The sequence below is a fragment of the Phytophthora cinnamomi genome (genome assembly GCF_018691715.1).
Source record: "Phytophthora cinnamomi strain GKB4 chromosome Unknown Contig0, whole genome shotgun sequence".
NCBI classification, from domain to species: domain Eukaryota; phylum Oomycota; class Peronosporomycetes; order Peronosporales; family Peronosporaceae; genus Phytophthora; species Phytophthora cinnamomi.
In genome coordinates, this window is record NW_027150933.1 from 473619 (window position 1) to 492962 (window position 19344).

At 51.0% G+C, this 19344-nt stretch overlaps 3 protein-coding genes across 4 annotated transcripts; 2 read left to right on the plus strand and 1 right to left on the minus strand.

Annotated features, from left to right (window-relative positions):
* Positions 1–175: 175 nt before the first annotated feature.
* On the plus strand, positions 176–14283 carry IUM83_01796 (putative Hect-domain containing peotein; the record flags this gene model as incomplete). The annotated part of the gene is made up of 3 exons (XM_067925675.1): positions 176–6480; positions 6561–8820; positions 8908–14283. The coding sequence occupies 3 exons, from the start codon at positions 176–178 to the stop codon at positions 14281–14283; spliced, it is 13941 nt and encodes a 4646-aa protein (XP_067800689.1).
* A 120-nt stretch (positions 14284–14403) lies between these two features.
* On the minus strand, positions 14404–16015 carry IUM83_01797 (Leucine rich repeat protein; the record flags this gene model as incomplete). The annotated part of the gene is made up of 8 exons (XM_067925676.1): positions 14404–14467; positions 14535–14671; positions 14756–14840; positions 14916–15062; positions 15149–15270; positions 15360–15445; positions 15530–15626; positions 15728–16015. The coding sequence occupies 8 exons, from the start codon at positions 16013–16015 to the stop codon at positions 14404–14406; spliced, it is 1026 nt and encodes a 341-aa protein (XP_067800793.1).
* A 190-nt stretch (positions 16016–16205) lies between these two features.
* On the plus strand, positions 16206–19270 carry IUM83_01798 (divalent anion:Na symporter (DASS) family protein; the record flags this gene model as incomplete). Of its 2 annotated transcripts, XM_067925678.1 has the most annotated exons (13): positions 16206–16617; positions 16697–16800; positions 16867–16988; positions 17065–17140; positions 17228–17300; positions 17367–17531; positions 17608–17671; positions 17742–17913; positions 18003–18224; positions 18294–18494; positions 18578–18676; positions 18751–18985; positions 19056–19270. In XM_067925678.1, the coding sequence occupies 13 exons, from the start codon at positions 16206–16208 to the stop codon at positions 19268–19270; spliced, it is 2160 nt and encodes a 719-aa protein (XP_067800606.1). The 2 variants fall into 2 exon arrangements, with proteins under 2 accessions (XP_067800606.1, XP_067800607.1); XM_067925677.1 differs by lacking the exon at positions 18003–18224 and having other exon boundaries at positions 17883–17913; positions 18751–18784.
* Between the last annotated feature and the right edge of the window lie 74 nt (positions 19271–19344).

Here is a 19344-nt window from a genome sequence, read left to right on the forward strand (position 1 = left end):
GCTCCGCACTGCACTGCTTCTCTCCGCGCTGCAGGACCGGAGGGCCGTCGTCGTCACGCTCCGACCGCTTCTTCTCCTGCCTGTCTGTCTGGACGAGCGAGGCGCGCCGCGGGGCCTGATCGCGTGACGCCGCCCGGACGGTGGGAAAGGAAAAGGAAAGAACGAGGAGAGATCCATGCCGCCCAGACGCTTCGTGGAGACGGAGGAGACCCTCCACTTCTTCAACGAGGACGTGGTGCTGGGCACCAACGAGATCCGCGCCGACGACGCCAGCAGCAGCAGCAGCGACAGCGACAGCAGCGAGACCAGCCGCCTGCGCCGCGCCAGACGCCGCCGCCGAGCCAGCAGCGTCGTCTCCAGACGCACGTCGCGCAGACTGAGCCAGCTGCTCAGCGCCAGCGTCGCCTCGGAGCTCGAGAGCCGGCTGGACGACGACCTCATCGACAGCGACGACGACTACGACTCGCTGGACGACTTCGAGCTGGAGGAGGAGGACGACGAGAAGGTCAACGCCCGAGAGAGGAAAGACTCCACCGCGGACGGGGATGCAGACGCTCAGAACATGGCAGCTGCAGCCACGGCAGGGGTGAAAGTGCCTGGCGTTGGGCCTGCTACCTATGAGCAGATTTTCGAGCCGTTCCGGGACCTGTACGTGCCTCCGACGCTCGCTGGAGATGGGGAGGAAGCCGACTGGACGCAGCCGTCGAAGCGCTCCGCGAAGCAACAGATGCAGTACCGTAAGGCGAGGCGCGCCATTGCGGCGTTCACTAGACGCGTGCACTGCGCGAATGCGTATCGGTACCGCAAGCAAAGTGAGTTTATGCGTGTGTGCTACTTGCGAGCACTGGAGAACGGGCCGGGGGATGAAACGTTGGAAACGGCTAAAGTGGACATTTCTGCTGCTGGGGGTGGAGATACCGGGTCGGATGGAAAAGGTAAAGTCTCTACGAAACAATCGCTTCTTACTGCATCGCAGAAGGAAGACGCCGTCGACACAACTGTGCCGAACTTATTCCCGCGGAAGTGGCCGCACTTACCGTACAGAAGTCCGCTCCAATGGCACCACGACACAGATGCCGCTATCGAGTTCTTGTCTCGCCTTGCTGAGCTGCCTGAAACAAGTCTCATCTATGAACCAATCGACGTAAACAAGTTTGCAGGCGAAGTCACAGAATTGCTGGCACTCTCGGGAGAAGAGCAAATATCAGGGCCGCCATCAAACATCTCCGAGTCTACTTTTGCTGGGATGCTTGGATTGCTTGCGATGGGTGTGCAGCTGCAATCGTTTACGCTTTTGAGCAGAGCGGCGTTGTTGTTTGTCCAGTTGGGGCAGACTACCTACATTGGCGACATGTCGTCAAAGGAAAATACGTCGATTCGCCCTGAAATGCGCTCGCTTTTGGATTTGTATTGCTCGCGATTGGCGAAGCATCTTGCAGAGCCTACTCTTGCGGCTATATTTCCTCGAGATTTATCCGCGCAGTGGAAGGTTTGTTCGTACCAACCTTCTACTAGTGATGCTATTGCGACGGATGGTCTGTACTTGTATGTGTACGGGCGATCGGGGCTTTTCAAGATAGGCACAGGGCATGGGACGACTGTGCGCGATTTTGTCTATGCGCACAACAAGGAATATGTCCGTAGCCGCGATGCGGAGCGATCGTGGCTGTGTTGTATTGGTGATTCACTTTACTGCCGTACAATTGTTATGCCTGGTCACCGTGTGGATCGCATTCGAACTGCCGACTTGGAAAATGTGCAAGAGCTCGTTTTGGCTCCCAATTGTTCTCTAATTGGAAAAGGTACAACTGAAAGCAGCGTCTACGCTATGGTTACGGATGGTATAGACCTCTTCACCATCCGCTGTATCGATACCTACAAAAAGCCTTCGTCAAGTAAATCTAGCAGCAACCGCAAGCACAGAAGCCGCACGCATAAGTCAAGGAAGTCAACGCCTGTGAGTGAAATTGTGAATGCCGTGCTTGGGAAAAGCGATAGTGAACCAAAATCACCACCTCCATCTCCTGGTATCGCCACTATTCAAGTGGGAGATCGCGTCGTTCGTGGCCCTGATTGGAAATGGTCCAACCAAGATGGCGAAAAGGGTAGCCCGGGTACGGTCGAGCGTATTAGCACGTGGGGAGGTGTAAAAGGTAGTGGGGTAACAGTGAGATGGGACAGAAATCAGCGCGTCAATACGTATCGCTGGGGAGCCGAAGGATGCTACGACTTGTACATAGTGGTTGAAAAGGATGGTCAAGTTGTTGAGCGGAAGCCACTTCCCAATGATAACTGTTTCCGACAGCCCAATGACGGCGAGGTAACTAAAGAAGTTGATCGTGAGAACGAACCCGATCCACTACCACGCCACCAGTTCGTACTGTACCGACACAAGGTTGATGCGATCACGTCCATCATGAGACTAGAAGAGCCCGACATTGACCTGTTCTTGGACCTAACGCCGTCGGGGGATCAACGAAAACAAGGTACCACTACGGACAATAAGGAAGCCGATACTCAAAGTGGAGTGGAGACTCTTTCTGCACTTCATTCCCATACCGTTACATTGTGCACTTCCAAAACTTCATGGATGTGCGACGGAGGAATGTCTAATTGCTATGGAGACAATTCATCCAAACGCTATCGGTGCACCTCTGGGTGTGACTTTGATTTGTGTGAATCATGCTTATTTGCAACGGTGATCGACAAACCGGTTGGGAACCCAACTCCTGAAGGCGCTCCTGCTGAAGATGACACTGCTACCAGCGCAAATACCTTCGTTGAGATAGCTCCTGGAGCTGACGTTGAACCTGTTGACGGAGAATCTCGTCTCGCAACTTCGGAATCTACTGAAGCTACAGACCCTTTTTCCTCTGTCGATACTTCATTATTTGCTGAAAGTGAAAGGGAAGTCTCTTTGAAGAAGAAGAAGGAAGAGAAGGAAAAACAAGTGCAACAGACGGAGGAAGACATGGTCAACGATCTTGCAGCGTTTTGGTGCGGGTTGTATTCCCGGAAGGAATGCCAGGTAGCCCTAAGAAGAAATGGTCATCAGCTGAATGAAGCGTCCACATGGCTGCATACTTGTGGTGCGTATCTGCGAGAGCCTATGGTCATCCCCACCGTTTCAAGTGTCGTTCTTGCTGCAAAGCCGAAATCAGGCGCTCTCGATCCGGTGTTACTCATTGCCGGTACATTCTACGCAACACACGGGCAGCTTTGCATCGTTTCACCCCCGGGGCTGTATACTGTTGGAGACGAACACAGTGAAAAAACGAAACGTGCGGCAAATTCGTGCGATGCGTCCTGGTTTTTTTCGCTGAAGAGTGGTGCGTTGCTTTCGGATAAGCCCATACTACTCAAGGGGATTCCCGCTGGATCCCCAACATGCGTCGATATGACACGGAAACGAATCCTTGTGTTCTCAGGGTATTTAAACTCTTTGGAGGAGTACGTGGATCATGCGCAACAACATGGTCTCGTACATCGCGCTAACACACAATGCGACACTCTGGCTGATAGTGGAAAGCTGATTATCGCGCAAATCGCTGAACTCATGGGAAGGCGTGCTACATTCCCAGCATACAAACATCCACGTGCGGGTTTGCAAGACATTTTGTTCCGTGCGGGACGCGAACCAGCATCAGCCGATAAACAACCCGATGCCCAAGTAGGAAGCAAGGATGCTGAGTCGGGAACAAAATCAAGAAATCGCCGCATGAAGAACATTCGAGCACGGTTGAGTGAGCTGGATAGGCTTCGTATAGAGGATCGACCGGGCCACATCATTCCGTTTTGCGTTGACTTTGAGGACGATGGTCTTCTTCAAATCATCCGAGCGATCAATTCTTACTGCAAGCTGCTTTCGGCGCAGGAAGGATGTTGCGATGAAAGCGGTATCCCCCCAATGGATAAGACACCTGGCGGTATCAACAGACTCGTAGCCGATCTTCTGTGCATTTTGACGGGGACTGTGCAAGAGTTCGAACTCGTAGGTGTCAGGATGAAAGTCGAACCAAGTGATGAAACTATGCAACGGCTGTTCAAAGAAACCGAACGCGCGTTAAGGGACGTTGCAGGCCATCTCTTTGGTGACCAAACCTCGACAAATTTGCTCTCAGATGCGGTGTCACACCACGAGCGTTCTGAAGTGGTGAAATCCGCGCATTTCCTGCTGGTTTGGGGAATTCGCAAGAATATCTTCTGTCTGAACTGCCGGTCTAATTTTTTTATTTCCACGTGTGAGGGAGTTATCGGTTCTACATCGCACGAAAAGGCTGCCCGAACCCCCCTAACATCGCCGGAGTTGCCAGATTCGTTTTTTGCGACTTTGTTGAAGCCACACGATTCCTTAGTAGTGCGAACTAATCATGACTGTGAGGTGGATCTGTTGAGAAGGCTTCTCTACAGCCCCATGGACGATGGTCGCATTGCGATTGCCGATTTTGTACCCACGGAAGATACTGGGTTTTTAAGATTTTTGAAGGTACTTTTCGCGTTGTCTAAACTCGAATGGGGTAGTGCGCAGCGAGAAAAGTGGGTAGTTGACGATGACGGGTTACCATTCCTGACCCCAGTCAGCAAGGCTTTGCACTCAGTTATGAATTATTGCTGCGCTCGAGTGTTTGCTACCAACCTTGAGTTAACACCGACGACTTCCTTAAAGGAGGTGGGACAACACGTGCTAGAATCAATTGCAGCGTTTGAGTGTTTTTCACGAGCGTGCTTCGACAGCTCACTGGACATTCTTCATTGCTACCGCAAGTCAAATGGGCCCGATTTACGATTTTCTGTTGTTGGGACGATTTTACCCTTAGTTATCGCTTTCATCCCGAACTTTCCTGATCACTTTTCGGACGAGTTTCGCAATCGCTTGGTTACGTTAATGAAGACGCTGGATGCTCTCGTTTATTCGGAGGAAGACAAGTGTGTGGCAAAGCGGTCCAGGGCAACTCGTAGAGGTGCAGCCATTTTCGGAGGATATCAAGTAGTAGAAACGCCCCATCCATACAACCACACGCAGCCCGTGTTTCGCCGTGTAGTACACATTCCAGGCGCGAGTGTCCTACACTTTGAGTTTGACCCGCGATGCCGAACATCAGGTGAAGCTGACATCGTGTTTATTACGTCAGGGTTAGCTTGGTACCAAGCTGATCGACTTTCGTATGGGGACGTTGGATTTGGTGAAGATGGTGGGTGCTTTTATGGGTCGTACTCACGTGGAAATTGGCCAGCTGGTGGGCTTACAATTGTAGGGGACACAGCAACGATAATGCTGTGTGTAACCACTCAAGGTCGCAGCGGGACCGGGGACAAACAGCGATGGGGTCTCAAATGCACAGTACGCGGCCTGTTTACTAATCCACGCACATCATGGATCCCTGAACTAGGGTGTGCTGCAGCAAACGCTTGCAGCATAATTGGAGACAAGCAATTGCGTGGGCTTCCACTGCAAAGCGTCGAGAAAGGATGCCAACCCTGGGTAATGCAGCGGCATTTATTCAATTTAGCAACTCCTACTTGCAATATTCTGAAGTGTGGCAGATGGAAATTTGTCGACAACATCGTCAATCGGACCCCAGAAGGAGAGTCATTCTTCGAGACGCTTTCCAAATATGTGCGACTACGCACTTTGCCATCGCGGTATGCAACCAATCGGTGGACTGAATCGCTACAAGAAGCTGCCGCAGTTATTCTGATCCGATCAAACTATCGACAACTAGATGCATGGTTGAACAGCGTGCAAAGTCAAACAACTCTGCCCAAAGATAGCGAAAATGCGCTTTTCCATCGCATTGGAATTGAGCTTGGAAAGTTGGAGCGGTGGATGCTGCGCCAAGTACAACTTGTCAGCGAGTGGCGCTATCTGTGCATGGATAGGGTCAGCTTAGATGAATTGATGGAGCGTTACGCTGACAATTTGGATAGGTTATCGGAGCTCTGCCAGCTGAAGGGTGTGGTTTTCAAGAAAAGCGATATGACAAATTGTATCAAGTCCGTTCACGATCTTTTGGTGCAGGAAACGTCAGCGCAACAAGAGAAAAATATTGTTACCAGCGAGAAGGCACCAAGCTCGCACGAATCTGTTGCGCAAGCTGTTTCGGGTAAAGCTCGTTTCTTACTAAAACGGTGGGAAAGATGCGTCAAATATGGAAATGCCAACCTGGAATCAGTCTCGGAACCACACCATTCGACAATATTTGAATGCTTGTCTGATGTGGGCAAATTTTTGTGCAGTGCAGTACCTGTGTCTGCTTTAGAAGCATGCTCGACAGCTCACTCAAGCCGTCTGGAAACTCGATTAACTGGCGTTATATTCTGCAAGGAAATATTCGAGGAACTAACTAACGAAGACATGGCCCAGTTCTTTGTCGGTCGTGTCCTATATGCTGTTCCTTCAAGCAACCTTGTGCAAGATGATGGAATATTCTCAGGGTGCGCTTTGGCTGACCCTCATCTTCTCGCAAAAATGATGACATCGTAAGTACTGTTATTCGTGTTCTAACATAATAGCCTGTACGTAGTTGTCATAACAACTCGATCCTCGTGTATGTACACAGACTCAATTCGTATGCGCAGACCATTGCTAAAGTATCGGAGTCGGAGGACGCTCTCCCTGCTTTCCGAGCTGTGGCTTTGGCGGAAGTCTGGAATTGTGCACATTCTTTGGACAGTATTTCGGGTCGAGTGTTTGGCTTGGAGAAAGTTTCGAAAGTGATAATGGATTTAAATGACCCATGCTATGTGGACGTTAACGATGCAGTCCGAAATGGAGCACTCAGACTTCCGGATGCACGTGAAGTGCACGGACAAGTGTACGATATTGCATGGATCTTGCTACGACTGTTCGTGGAAGAAGTGTTTGATGATAGACCTGCTACGTGGAAACTGGATGCATGGAAGCAACCGTTGGAGGTGGTATTTAATGAGCTCTGCAACTTATACAAGCATTTTTCACTCAAGGGTAAGGCGCAAGGATTTCCTGCACAAGATGCCCGTGAAAAATTCGACGTATCAGTATCCTCGAACGAAGCTATATATCGCATCATGTGCACGATTGCGAGCAAAATTGCTTATGTTTACGAGTGGCCTGAAGCGTTTGCATGGTGGATTCAAAACGCAATTGATATCGCGACGAGCTCTAGTGATGCGTCGAGCTTAAGTTTGGCAAGTACAAGACTCCTTCGATACGCTCTTGAGGTGTTGGGTGATGCGATGTTTGACCTTAGAGTGACTGCCAAGTGTAAATCTGGACAGAGGATTGTTCTTGGCTTGCACATTCAAGAACTTCTACTGAAGCGAGTTGGAGAGATGGTATCCCCCATTCCGAATGTTGTCGACACAGAAGCAGTTTTACCTGCGGCAAACGACATACCTGGTAAGCAGGCTGGCTATTGTGTTCTTATTTTTCGAAACGAGTTAGCAGTTGAGAAACTGGTTGACGCAGTTAACACCGTCGGGGAGCCTGATATTAGCTCGTTGAAAATTCCGGTCGAGGTGAGTGATGGCCAGAATGCCGTAGAGAAAGCTGTAACGGAAGCAGTTGCTGAATGCACAGCCGCACAGGCCACCATGAAGCACCCGAGCGTGCGATGTGACGGATGTAACCAAAGTCCCTTGCGTGGTTTCCGATTCAAGTGCTTTACATGCCCCAACTATGATTTGTGCACGACGTGCTACATGAATCAAACGCATAACTTGGAGCATCTGTTTGTCCGCTTGACAGATACAACTGGCAGTGGTGACTTGCTACAACCACGCTCAAAAGGTGGAAGTGTTGTTCCCGAGACCGCCTTGGTTGGGTCAAAACCGTGGAAGGGAAATTTGCTTCGTGTGCTTCTTGACTCCCAAGGTTATGCTGTTTATTGTTCTGGCAGTCGAAAAACGTGTTGCGATACTGCTGATGGGCTCGCGCAGCTTGGGTTCTTGGTGACTGTGGCACACGTGGACGATGTAGAGAACATTAATTATTTGCATGATTGGGAAAGTAGAATCCAATTCTCGTTTGAGCCCGGCTCTTCGAGGCTCTCCCACCGTCGCTCGACCTTGTCAACTGAGAAAGGTCCGACCAGAAGAACTAGTCGAGATGTCATCAATGCCTTTAATAGGAAGGCGACTCTTGTCAACTCAAAGATACGGCAAAATGGTCATCACGTTGGAGACAAGCGAGCGTTGGCATCGGAAATGGTCGCCTTGCTACGTTTAATCACATCTAATCGTCCAATGATGCAGAAGTGGCGGAGTAGCACTCTGGGAACTCTCACTGAAATTCTAGATGGCGCGCCCCGTCAGCTTGCGGCGGCGGCCAAGTTGGCCCCCTTGCCAAGTGACGCGTACTTCTTGATTATGGGTGCAACCCAGATTCTTGGTGGATTTCGCGAACCGTTACGAGTTGGCGGAATTGTTTCATTGTCGGGGTATGTTGCTGACAAAGCTAGAATGGGACAGACGGGGGTAATTTACTCGTACGCCTTCGGCAACGACGACATCGTAATTGCAACTATGGATTCTGGGGAAGGCGCCCGAAATGGAGAATCTGAGAGTGATGATATTTGCTTTTACCAGCGTACAACTTCAGAGGTTAGAGCGATCAGTGGCATCTGTCTTGATGGAGATGCCATTCAAGCGCTCGAGCCACTTGTTGTTTCGTTTTGTTCTGTGGTTAAACAAATTTACGTGTGGACATCAGAAGGTGAGGACGGCAGTGCTGCTTCGTCAGCTGCACCTCTACTACGTTGGGAGCTGGCATGCGCTCTTATGCAATCATTTGCATACATGGCGCCGACTTGGCCATCACTCTTTGATAACCAGGTGATCTCTGTAAGTTGCCTATGTGCATGTCCTTGTACGGTGCTGAATAACTTACCGATTGCTGAATACGTTACGATTTGTTACTGTGTGCTACAGACATATGGCAATTGCCCCGCTATCCTTTTCCAGCTTGCCCAGTTGTGTGTGCGAGACTTGAAGGTTGAAGACATTGCCGACATGCGTGCCTTACTATGGCGGATGGAGTGGCTTCGCTCGCGAGAAGTGCATTTCTCACTCGCTACGCGGCCAATTTCGTCGAGCTCGTTTACAGCTTGCGATGAGAAAACCTCTGTTCTCCGCCCACCGATGTCTGCGCTCGATGAGCCATCCTCTTCTGTCGCTCCTGGCAATGATGGACTATTATCATTATCTGACCCATCGGAGTATTTCTACAACCTTTACGCGTTCTCATCCCGCACAGATTTACCGCAACACTCGGGACGAAACAAAATGCTGGAATACTGGGAGAAAAACGTAATCCCAGCGATTGAGACATACGTGTCAGGTTCTTTTAAGAGTTACGAGATGGATTACTTCTTCGCTCAGCTACGAGAACCGCTGCGGGAAGGTAATGCGGCAGCAGCACTAAAAATTGCGTTCACACTCTGCGACGGTCACGTGCCATCCGGCTGTCATTACCCTGATCCAGACACGGATTGGTCTGCGCTGCAAATTGATGACGTGGAAGTTGGTGGTCGATATGTGATCGCTTCTGAAAATGTGGATGTTGCGGGCTGGTCCCGGGAGATGCTGTGGACTTTAGGCCACTCGGGGGCTGTTCGACTTGTCAATCCGTCAGGCATGGTGCTGCTTCAACTCGTAAACCCTGTGACGTCAGCTAGTGAGTATTGGTGGTATCATGTTGACAGTCTGCGTTCAATATCGTCGACTACCTCAGTCTCGGAGCAATCAGTGACTGACTTTGAGGCGAGTAGGTTGCGGCTTAAGGTGATGAACCAACAACTCGTCTACAGCTTAGCACGGAAAAGTGTGTTCGATTTGCTGCAAGTTGCTCCTGAACATGCCATGAAGCTATCGATCGAGACAAGAAAAACAAGCCTGGTAAGAACGAGCTCGTCACCTTTTCCGTTGCCGTCCGCGTCAGCAGTCCTTTCTCCAACCCCCAAGGCAATGCAGCTGGCTGCGCCACTGCCCAAGGATCTGGAGAGTCGCTATAATCTGGCTGATTTGCTCAAACTAGCCGCAGCAGCTGACCTTGGATGCCCTGAAAAGGTGTTGTCGTCTGAAATGGGAACAATTTTCGAATCAGCATTTGGCGGATCAACAGAAAGCAATAGCAACCTTTACTTGCGTCCAAAGGTGTCTTCAAAGACGGCATTGATCACGGTGTTGCAGGCAGTACTGAATAAACAGTTTGAGCGTGCTGCTGCCACTTCTGTGCCCCCAGTCATGGATCGATCGACGTCGTACGATGAGAATGCCAGCGTTACGGTTACAATGCCAGCAAAAAAGCACAAAAAACGTGGAAAACACGGTGGCCTTGCTGGTAAAAAAGCAGCATACGGGGGTGCCTCTTCTGTTTCTGGTTCGGCTGCGTCGGCCGCTGCAGCAAGTTCCAGTAACTCGTTGAAGTCTGCACAGCCCAAACTGCAACAACCCGAAGTTAGCCCTGCCTTTTCCACGCGGAAGTACCGATACCTGCTGATGGAGGCACTACTGGCTGAGCTGAAAGCAAGTTTCGACTTGTCCAGTGCCTTTTTGCGAAGTAGATCCTTCATGGTGACGAGTGACAGCCCTCCGCAACCATTGATTCTCATCCACGTGCCCGATGCAACCTGCTTAGTCCTATCTTTCGCAGTTCATCCCGTGCTCATGGATTTGCCAGCAGGAAGCAGCTTAGAATTCTTCCGCGACGAGCGTTGCACAGATCGCTTATTCGGCTACTTTGGAGACAAGCGTGGACTGAGCTATTTGCCGTCACTAGTCGTTCCAGGCGATAAATGTTACGTGCGAATGTCCCAGGGAACATACGCTCGATACAAGTTTCGTGTCGATGCTTTCACGGCTGATTTTGGGTTGGCATTATGGTTATGCGAAGAGATTTACCAGAAGTTGCTGTCTGTACAGCTTTCTCATTACGAAGTAGAGACGATATTGACGACCGCACTGAATGTGCTCGTAGAGTATCTTATTGCTACTACGGCTTGCCTCCCATCAAATGCGAAAACTGCTGTATACCAGATCACAGCAAAACTAATCAATTTTGCATTGGGCAAGGGAGCTATGCACGCTGTTCCGATCGCGAAACTGTCAAGCTTGGTGAAAGAGCTAACGTTCGTGTATGATAACGAGCGAACCACTCAAAAGGGACTCTATTCACTGTTTACGCAACAGCTCGCCGAGCTAATATCCTTGGTTGAAGAAGTGTCGTCTCTAAAAGGTGGCTCGTCATCAATACTTGGAGGTGCATGGTGGAAAGAATATGTGCGAATGGCTGTGTTTACGAGAGTATTGGCGCAGGGAAAACGGGAGATTGCAACCCCCGATGCTTTCAAGCGAATTTACTGTGGGCGGGCGCCTATTCGGGAAATTGAGGCAGCGCATAATACGCTGGCATCTCACGACTTGTTCAGTGAAAGGATCATCTTTTTGCAGAACTTGCCCCGCACATCAAATATTTCGGACTTGGAGACGAGTGTATCGCGTTTTCTTGTGCACCTGGCTTTAGAAGAGTGCGGAGAAGCGGAGGATCAAAACGTGTACTCGGCTGCAACAGTTACCCGTTTTGGCATCATTTCCAATATTCTCTACTTGCCCGTCGATAATGAGGGGAAGACGCTGGGTTATGCAATGGTGGATATCGGTCGAGGAGATGTAATCGCTAACCTGCTAACTCGAATTCCTAAGGAAACGCTCGAGTTTGAGGGCGGGATACCGACGACGGAAGATACAGAGTTGCTTGCTAAACTCGAAGCGGTGTGTCGACCACCTGACAACTCAAGCAATAAATCAAGCGACGGGAGCGATTGTTCTGGCGATGGCGCGGATCCAAGTGGCGATGCTTGGGCCTGTAGTGTATGCACGCTTGAAAATTCTCTTTCCGACGTGGAATGTGCTGCTTGCGGCTCTCCCATACCCCTTGAGCTGGCGAATCTGGCTAGAGAAGTGCAGGCGCAGTCACAGCCCCCAGCAACACCACAAGAGGCAGGTAATACTGCTGCGGATGGTTGGGCATGTACAACGTGCACGTTTGTTAACAGTTGGACAAATACGAACTGTGACGCATGCACGATGGAACGGAGCGCAGAATTAGTGCCCCCTCCCCAAGTATCTGTCGGAGGAAATACAACAGGTGACGGCGATGAGAATGGTGGTGGGGGGTCAATTGATGCGGACACTGTTGCTGGTACTCAATACAAGCTGAGTGCTGCTCGGTTTGTTGACATGGTACGAGTAGCGGATGGAACTGGTGAGGTTCCGGTACAACTTATCGATTTTCTACGCCACAGGCTGTTTCACAAAACAGTATCAGACAATGATGTTGCAACTGGTTTGTCAGTAGAGCTTCGCGGTGTTCTTACACGAGAAACGGCTCAATACTCTTCATCTACTGATAGCAAGGTGGCAATAGACGCGTTCGCCGCTCTGGCTAATATGAAGAAGGACCGAGCATGGGATACGTTGTCTAGCATGGAGCGAATGAACGAATTAATCTCCGCAGATACGGTATTGAAGATAAAGGAAAAGCCTCTCGCAGTGTACAGATGGATGCAATCGTCTGGTTATGATATTCAATTTGAGCTCAGTCACTATGGATCGAAGGATGACGCGATGGAAGCACAACGGAAGTGGACGCATCAGATGGATTGTCAACTAATTGCAGTGTGTCGCGAGCTCAGCGGAAGAATGGGTGTCCTGTTGCTGACGGATCTATGCCCAAGTCATTTGAACGCGAAACACGTACGTGAATACTCGCTACTAGCATCGCTTGAAACTCGAGACTTGCGACTACGATTCTCAGTATTGCAGTCACTGAATAAGTTGTTGGTGGGAGCATTGCCTCTTGTGAACCTTCGCTTGTGGACTGATCCTAGCTCACTGCGTAGTCGCATCGTGTCGATACGGCAGCTGATTTTCCCTGGGGTGAAGATTAGGTTCTTTGCCCAAACACAAGATAATGCCACCGTGGCGCACTCGGTGTTCGTTGATACCAATACTAAGCGCCCCATGATAACGATTGATCGGAGGAAGATCGCTGGCAAGCAAGGTGGAGTGAGTTCTAGCGCTACAGATGCTTCCCGTTCGTTGTTGACCCTCCGTGACCCTAAGCTATCACTGTTCGCGTCCACGATGAAGCAGCTGAGTGCTATTTCGCCGTCTTTGTTGCGGGCGAAACGGCCTACAGGCGCAAGCGATCCGTTTGTATCGTTTATTGTCATATTCGCAGGCGAAAACGTGGTGGGAGAAGGAGGGCCGTACCGCCAGCTCTTCAATGACATTTCAAACGAGTTACTTGCCAGTGGTAACCCGCTATTCATTCCGACGCAAAATAATGTGATGAAGGCTGGCGAGTTCCGTGAGCGCTACATGCCCAAACCAAGCAGTACATCAAAAGACCTGCTGCAAATGTTCGAATTTGTTGGAATTCTGATGGGTTGCTGCTTACGAACGGGGGTGCGGCTCAACCTTCGCCTGGCGCCTTTGGTATGGAAAATGTTGGTTAAACAAAGCCTCGTTCTTGCGGATCTTGAAAGTGTGGATCATTCGTTATGCGAAAGCCTGAAATTTCTCGAGGAGTTAGCCTCGAATCCCGATGAAGATCCCGACGAGATACTTTTTGATTCGTTCACTACGACCCTCAGCGATGGCACTGTTGTGGAGCTCAAGGCCGGAGGGCTGCATCTTCCAGTGACGAAGGCTAATGCAAAGGAGTATATCCGACTCGTAAAAGCGACTCGGTTACAAGAGTGCAAACCACAAGTGGATGCTATGCTACGCGGCCTCGGCAAGATCGTACCAGTGCAACTGCTACAGCTATGCGTGTGGTCTGAACTGCAGCAATGGGTGAGCGGCAGCCTCGAAATCGATGTCAAATTACTTAAGAGGCACACTCGCTACTCATCTGGCATGAGCCCTGAGCAATTTCCGTATCTTGAGACGTTCTGGAAGGTATTATCGAGCTTCAGCGAGGAGAACAAACGTCGCTTTATTAACTTTGCCTGGGGTCAAGACACCTTGCCCGCGGACGACGCCGAGTTCGATCGCACGCACACGCGCTTACTCATCAAGGCACCACCCCAAGGCGACGGGGTAAACCAAGATGCACTTCTACCGAAGGCCGACACGTGCTTCTTCAACATTGAGCTGCCTGTGTATTCAAGCGAGGAAATCATGCGGGAAAAGTTACTGCTAGCTATTACTCTATGCACTAGCCTCGATGGCGACGAGCAGACAGCAGGCCAGGATATTTATTACGCGGGAGACGAAGTTGACGACGATGGTATGGAGTAAGAGCGCCTCATCGATGGCCATGCGTAGTTTCATGTACATGTTGGAGAAGTAGATCAAATCAATATAAGGATTCACAAGAAAGTGTATTGCAGCTGCAACGACAAACACTTGCACACCGAACTAGAACGTGACTTGGAGCTCAGGATACCGCTCTTTGACCGCTGCAGCTGCTTCCTTGGTGACCCTAGTGCAGACAGCATACGAAGTTTCAGCCAGAATATACTTCAACAGCCGATCAGCCGACAACTTACGTCGTATAGCGGAAGTCAATTTTCTTGAGGCGTTTGCGCTCTGGCTCGGGGTTTTCGTCAGGTGATGGCTGGGGTACCGCAGGATCAAGTAGCTCGTTTCTGGCCCCCATTTTCGCATGAATCGTACTAACAATCGCCTGAGCACGCAGGGGGAAGTAAACATTATAGTTAGTCATGTGCATAACAATCACATCAAATACTTAGTATAAAAGAAAACTTACGTCCGCCGAAACACTTTTGACACCGCACAAGTTAAGCTCCTGCAGGTTCCGGGCTTCCGATCCAAGGAAGCGTAGCAAGTTATCACTACATCTCGATACACGGGTAAACACGTGAGTTAGATACATGCTGAATTAAAAGAACACCTTGCCGCGAACTCACGTAATTGCAATATTCCAGTGCAAGCACAAGCGAGATACTGATTCGCGCTTCTTGAGCAGTGCGATTAATGCCTCGTCCGTGATAGCACAATAGCCGACACTGAGGCTATGCAGCTTCCTGCACTTCGCCATGATGGTCTTAATTGTTCTGCAAAAGAGAAAAATAAGAGAAACAGCAGGCACATGGTGTTAGCACGACACTGCATCATTCACACCTGCTCTTCTCCGACGCACTGGTCCGTCACTGGGTGGCCCGAGATGTGCACGCGGGCGAACTTGGAATGGTTCGGGTGCTTCTCAATCAACTTTGTGATGCCAGGAATGGTCATGTTGAAGTTCCCGCCGACGTCAATACTCTACATACAGCAACATCCAAACAACCAAACCACCTCCGTCACTGCATTTCCCGGATTCAAGAGTTCACAACATGGACGCAGTCCCAAACCTGCAGCTTCGGCGCCAGCTTACGCAAATGATCGAGCGTCACGTCCGTCAACTTGCGGCAGTTCTCGATGTTCAGTTCCTTGATGTCTGCCGCACACCAGAACGCCGCAGCATATTAAACAAAACGCCCCACACCTCAGCCTCCAAACCCCTGTAGCACCCTCAACGAACCCGGGCAGTTCTTCAGCAGCACCTCGATGGCGTCGTCCGTGAGCCGGAAACACCCCGAGAAGTTCACCGAGTGCAGCTTGGGGCAGATCTTCGACAACTGCAGACAGACGAGCAACAACCAAAGCAAAACATTGACACATTAGGCCTCAATAGGCCTCAATAGCCTCTCTCTCTCCCCCTCCGCCTCTGGCGCCGCACCATCTCGACGAACGTGGTGGAGATCTTGGCGCCGACGATCTCCACGCGCGTCATGGACGCGTGGAAGAAGCTGGCGGGCAGCGTGTCGTCGCCCAGGCGGCCGCCGCGCAGCAGCGCGCGGATGACCTCCTGCTTGGCCTTGTGCGTGCGCGACTTGGCGGGCTTGCCGATGCGGTGCGCGCGCTCCAGCGCCTGCTCGTTGAGGATCACGTCCAGCTGGCGCGGCGCCTTGGAGATGAACTTGAGCACCATCTTGTCCAGCGGCGGCACCTCGCGCCGGAACGCCATGCTGGTCGCCTTCACTAAATGGGAATGTGGCCCGAAGCAGCGGGAGGTGGCGCGAAGGTGGACGGATGCGTGTCGCATAGGTAGTTGGTGTGGCGCACATACCCGTTAAAAAGCGCTTCAATTTCGTCTCACTTCTGAGCCATTTGGCAAACCGCCCGCCACCCCCCGAAGCCTCGCGGAGTCCTCGGCCATGAAGTTCGGCAAGCAGCTGGAGATCTCGGCCAACCCGGAGTGGCGCGACAACTACGTGCAGTACAAGCGGCTGAAGCGGCTGATCAAGCGCGTGGCCTTCGAGGTGGAGAAGCAGCAGAACAAGCAGAAGAAGCTGCAGCAGAAGCTCGAGCTCTCCGCCCCGGGCGACGTGCAGCTGCAGGTGGCGGTGGACGAGACGCACCCGCTGCTCAAGGCCGTGGAGGACGAGGTGCAGGACGCCAAGGACCAGTTCTGGGAGGTGCTGGGCGCCAACCTCAAGATCGTCAACGACTTCTTCGTGGGCAAAGTGGTGACGCTCACGCGCTCCGTGGGCGAGTTCGAGGCCATGCTCGAGGACGAGAAGACGCCCACGGGCCACGTGCACACGCGCTCGCGCACCCACTCGCAGGGTGCGTGTGATTTTAGTTGTCAGGATTGCGCATTAGATTTGAGGGGGATGGACGTTGATGGTGCTGGTGCTGGCTGCAGCGGACCACGGCTTTGCGGCGCTGCAGGAGATCTACGACACGCTGGTGGACCTGCGCACGTTCGTGCAGATCAACCACTCGGGCTTCCGCAAGATTGTCAAGAAGGTGCGGCAGAAAGAGGTGTAGGAGTTGAAACGATTGAGTGCTGAGTGGGTTTTGTGATGACTGCAGTTTGACAAGACGATCAAGGCCCACACCCAAGAGGCGTTCATGGAGCGGCTGGCGAACGAGCGCTTCTACTCGTCCACCGACATTGACGAGCTGCTGGACCGTGTGTTTGGACTCACGTCGAAGTATGGATGGGCGTGGTTGTGTGGGGTGTGGATTGAGGAGATGGTGCTGACGTTTCGTGGTGGCACTTGTCGGCAGAGACAAACTCGAGGCTGGGAATATGGAGCGCCGCATGCAGCGAATGCAGGGCGACCAGAACTCGCTGTTCCGAAAAGTGAGTCGCTTGAGATGCTCACCAATACGTTGGACCAACTGTACTGAATCTTGGCGCTCTGGACTCTGCCGATCACTTATTGCTCAGGTCAAACCCGTCCCTTTCTGCATCTCAATCGCGCTCTTCGTGTTCCTGCTGCTTGTTCGTATCACTCCCGAAGGTAAGGAGGTAGTTGTTCCAGTGTTCATGATATTTTTCTAACTTAGCGCGTCTTGTCGTGGTGCAGGAGAAGATGTGCAACAACGATGCCTTGCTATGCTGGTATTCATCACAACACTGTGGGTGACGGAGGCACTTCCATACTTTGCAACGGCATTACTTGTTCCGCCCCTCGTCGTGTTCTTGCACATTCTAAACGACAAGGCTCATCCTGACACACTGCTCACTGCCAGTACGTTCTCAATGTACTCCGGAGTATGTAACTTTGTTGAGAATATGCGATCATTAACGCTGATTTGTTACAACAGAGCAATCTGCTAAGGAAGTGATGTCCATGCTGGTTAATCACACGACTATATTGATTATGGGCGGGTATGTTGTGTGGCGTATTCATGCAAATGCCCCAATCTAACGCAATATCTGCTCGATCTTCCTGTCGTAGTTACTCTATCTCGGCGGCATTCGCAAAGTGCCAGATTGAGCTTTACATTGCAGCATTCTTGCAACGTCGCTTCAAGAAGAGTCCGAACCTGTTCCTTTTGGCAATCATGCTCATGGGGCTTTTCCTGTCCATGTGGATCAGCAACCACACGGCTCCTGTGCTGTGCGTGTCGGTATGTTCTCAAGCTCCATTCCCCCCCCCCCCCCCCCCTGATTTTTTCATTCCTAACCTGCGTGTTCATGATTTCGCCTTGCTCTCCAGGTTCTCCTCCCAATTATCCGCGATTTCCCCACGGATAGCACCTATGTAAAGACACTTCTCATTGGCTTGGCCTTCGCCTGCAACTTGGGAGGAATGATGACCCCAATTTCGTCACTTCAAAACACACTTGCCGTATCGTTTTTGGAGAAGGCTGGCTATACGGTTACGTTTGGTCAGTGGATGGCGATGGCTGTTCCATTCTGCACAGCTGGCACGATTTTGGTAAGACTGCTACTGCCATTATTATTCGTTGGGTCCTTGCTTATTCTTGATTCGTTGTGTACACCATAGTGCTGGTTGTTCTTGCTGTGGGTAATGGATCCTCAAGACGCTACGTACATTCCGCAAATCGTCTACGACCAGAAGCAAAAGATCAGCAGCCTCCACGTCGTTGTTGTTTCAATGACGCTGCTTACAATTTTCCTGTGGGCGTCTTTTTCGGTGACAAGTGCTACATTTGGCGACTTGGGTATCATTTCGATGATGTTCATGGTATGTTTTGGTGGTGACAACGATCGAGAGTGCATCTTTGGATGATATCTTGACTGGTATGCCTTGTGATCTTGTATTTGCAGTTTATTATGTTTGGCACGGGGATGCTTAGCCAGTTCGATTTCAATTCATTCTCCTGGCACATCCTGTTCTTGATTGGCGGTGGCAACGTTTTAGGAGACGTACGTTTGTCCCTTTTGGGGTTGATGGTGATTTTGATGTGTACTAACTTCGAAGTTCTGTTTGCTATCTGAAGGCCGTGCAACGTTCGGGTCTTCTTGGCACGCTAAGCCAATCAGTCATTCACGCGCTGCCGTCCGGAAACGTGTGGATGGTCACCGTTTCTCTCTGCAGCCTTGTGATTTGCCTCACGACGTTCGTTTCGCACACCGTCGCTTCCATCATTCTGCTGCCGATAATCGTGCAGATGGCTATTCAGATCGGGCACCCTCACATTCCCGTGATCTGCTGCGCGCTCGCGATCTCTGCAGGTGAGCATTTTGCCGCTTTAGTCATGATTCTGGACAATGTTCTGAGAACTTTTCATGTGTTGTTGTACAGCTATGGCTCTTCCGTTTTCGTCCTTCCCTAACATCAACTCCCTGCTGGTACTGGATGACCACGGCCAGCCATACCTCGAAGTGAAGGACTTCCTGCGCGTGGGTGTTACTTTCTCGCTCATTTCGATGGCTTTGATTGTCACCTTGGGCTACGGTCTTATCGTACTTGTGCTGGGTTACAACATCGACCCGACACCAATTATGGTGGGCCTTTAGACAGCAAGTATACGCGAGGTATGCTTGAGTTTTCTTGTGCTCAGTCGGCGAAATTCATGGGAGATAGAGATAAC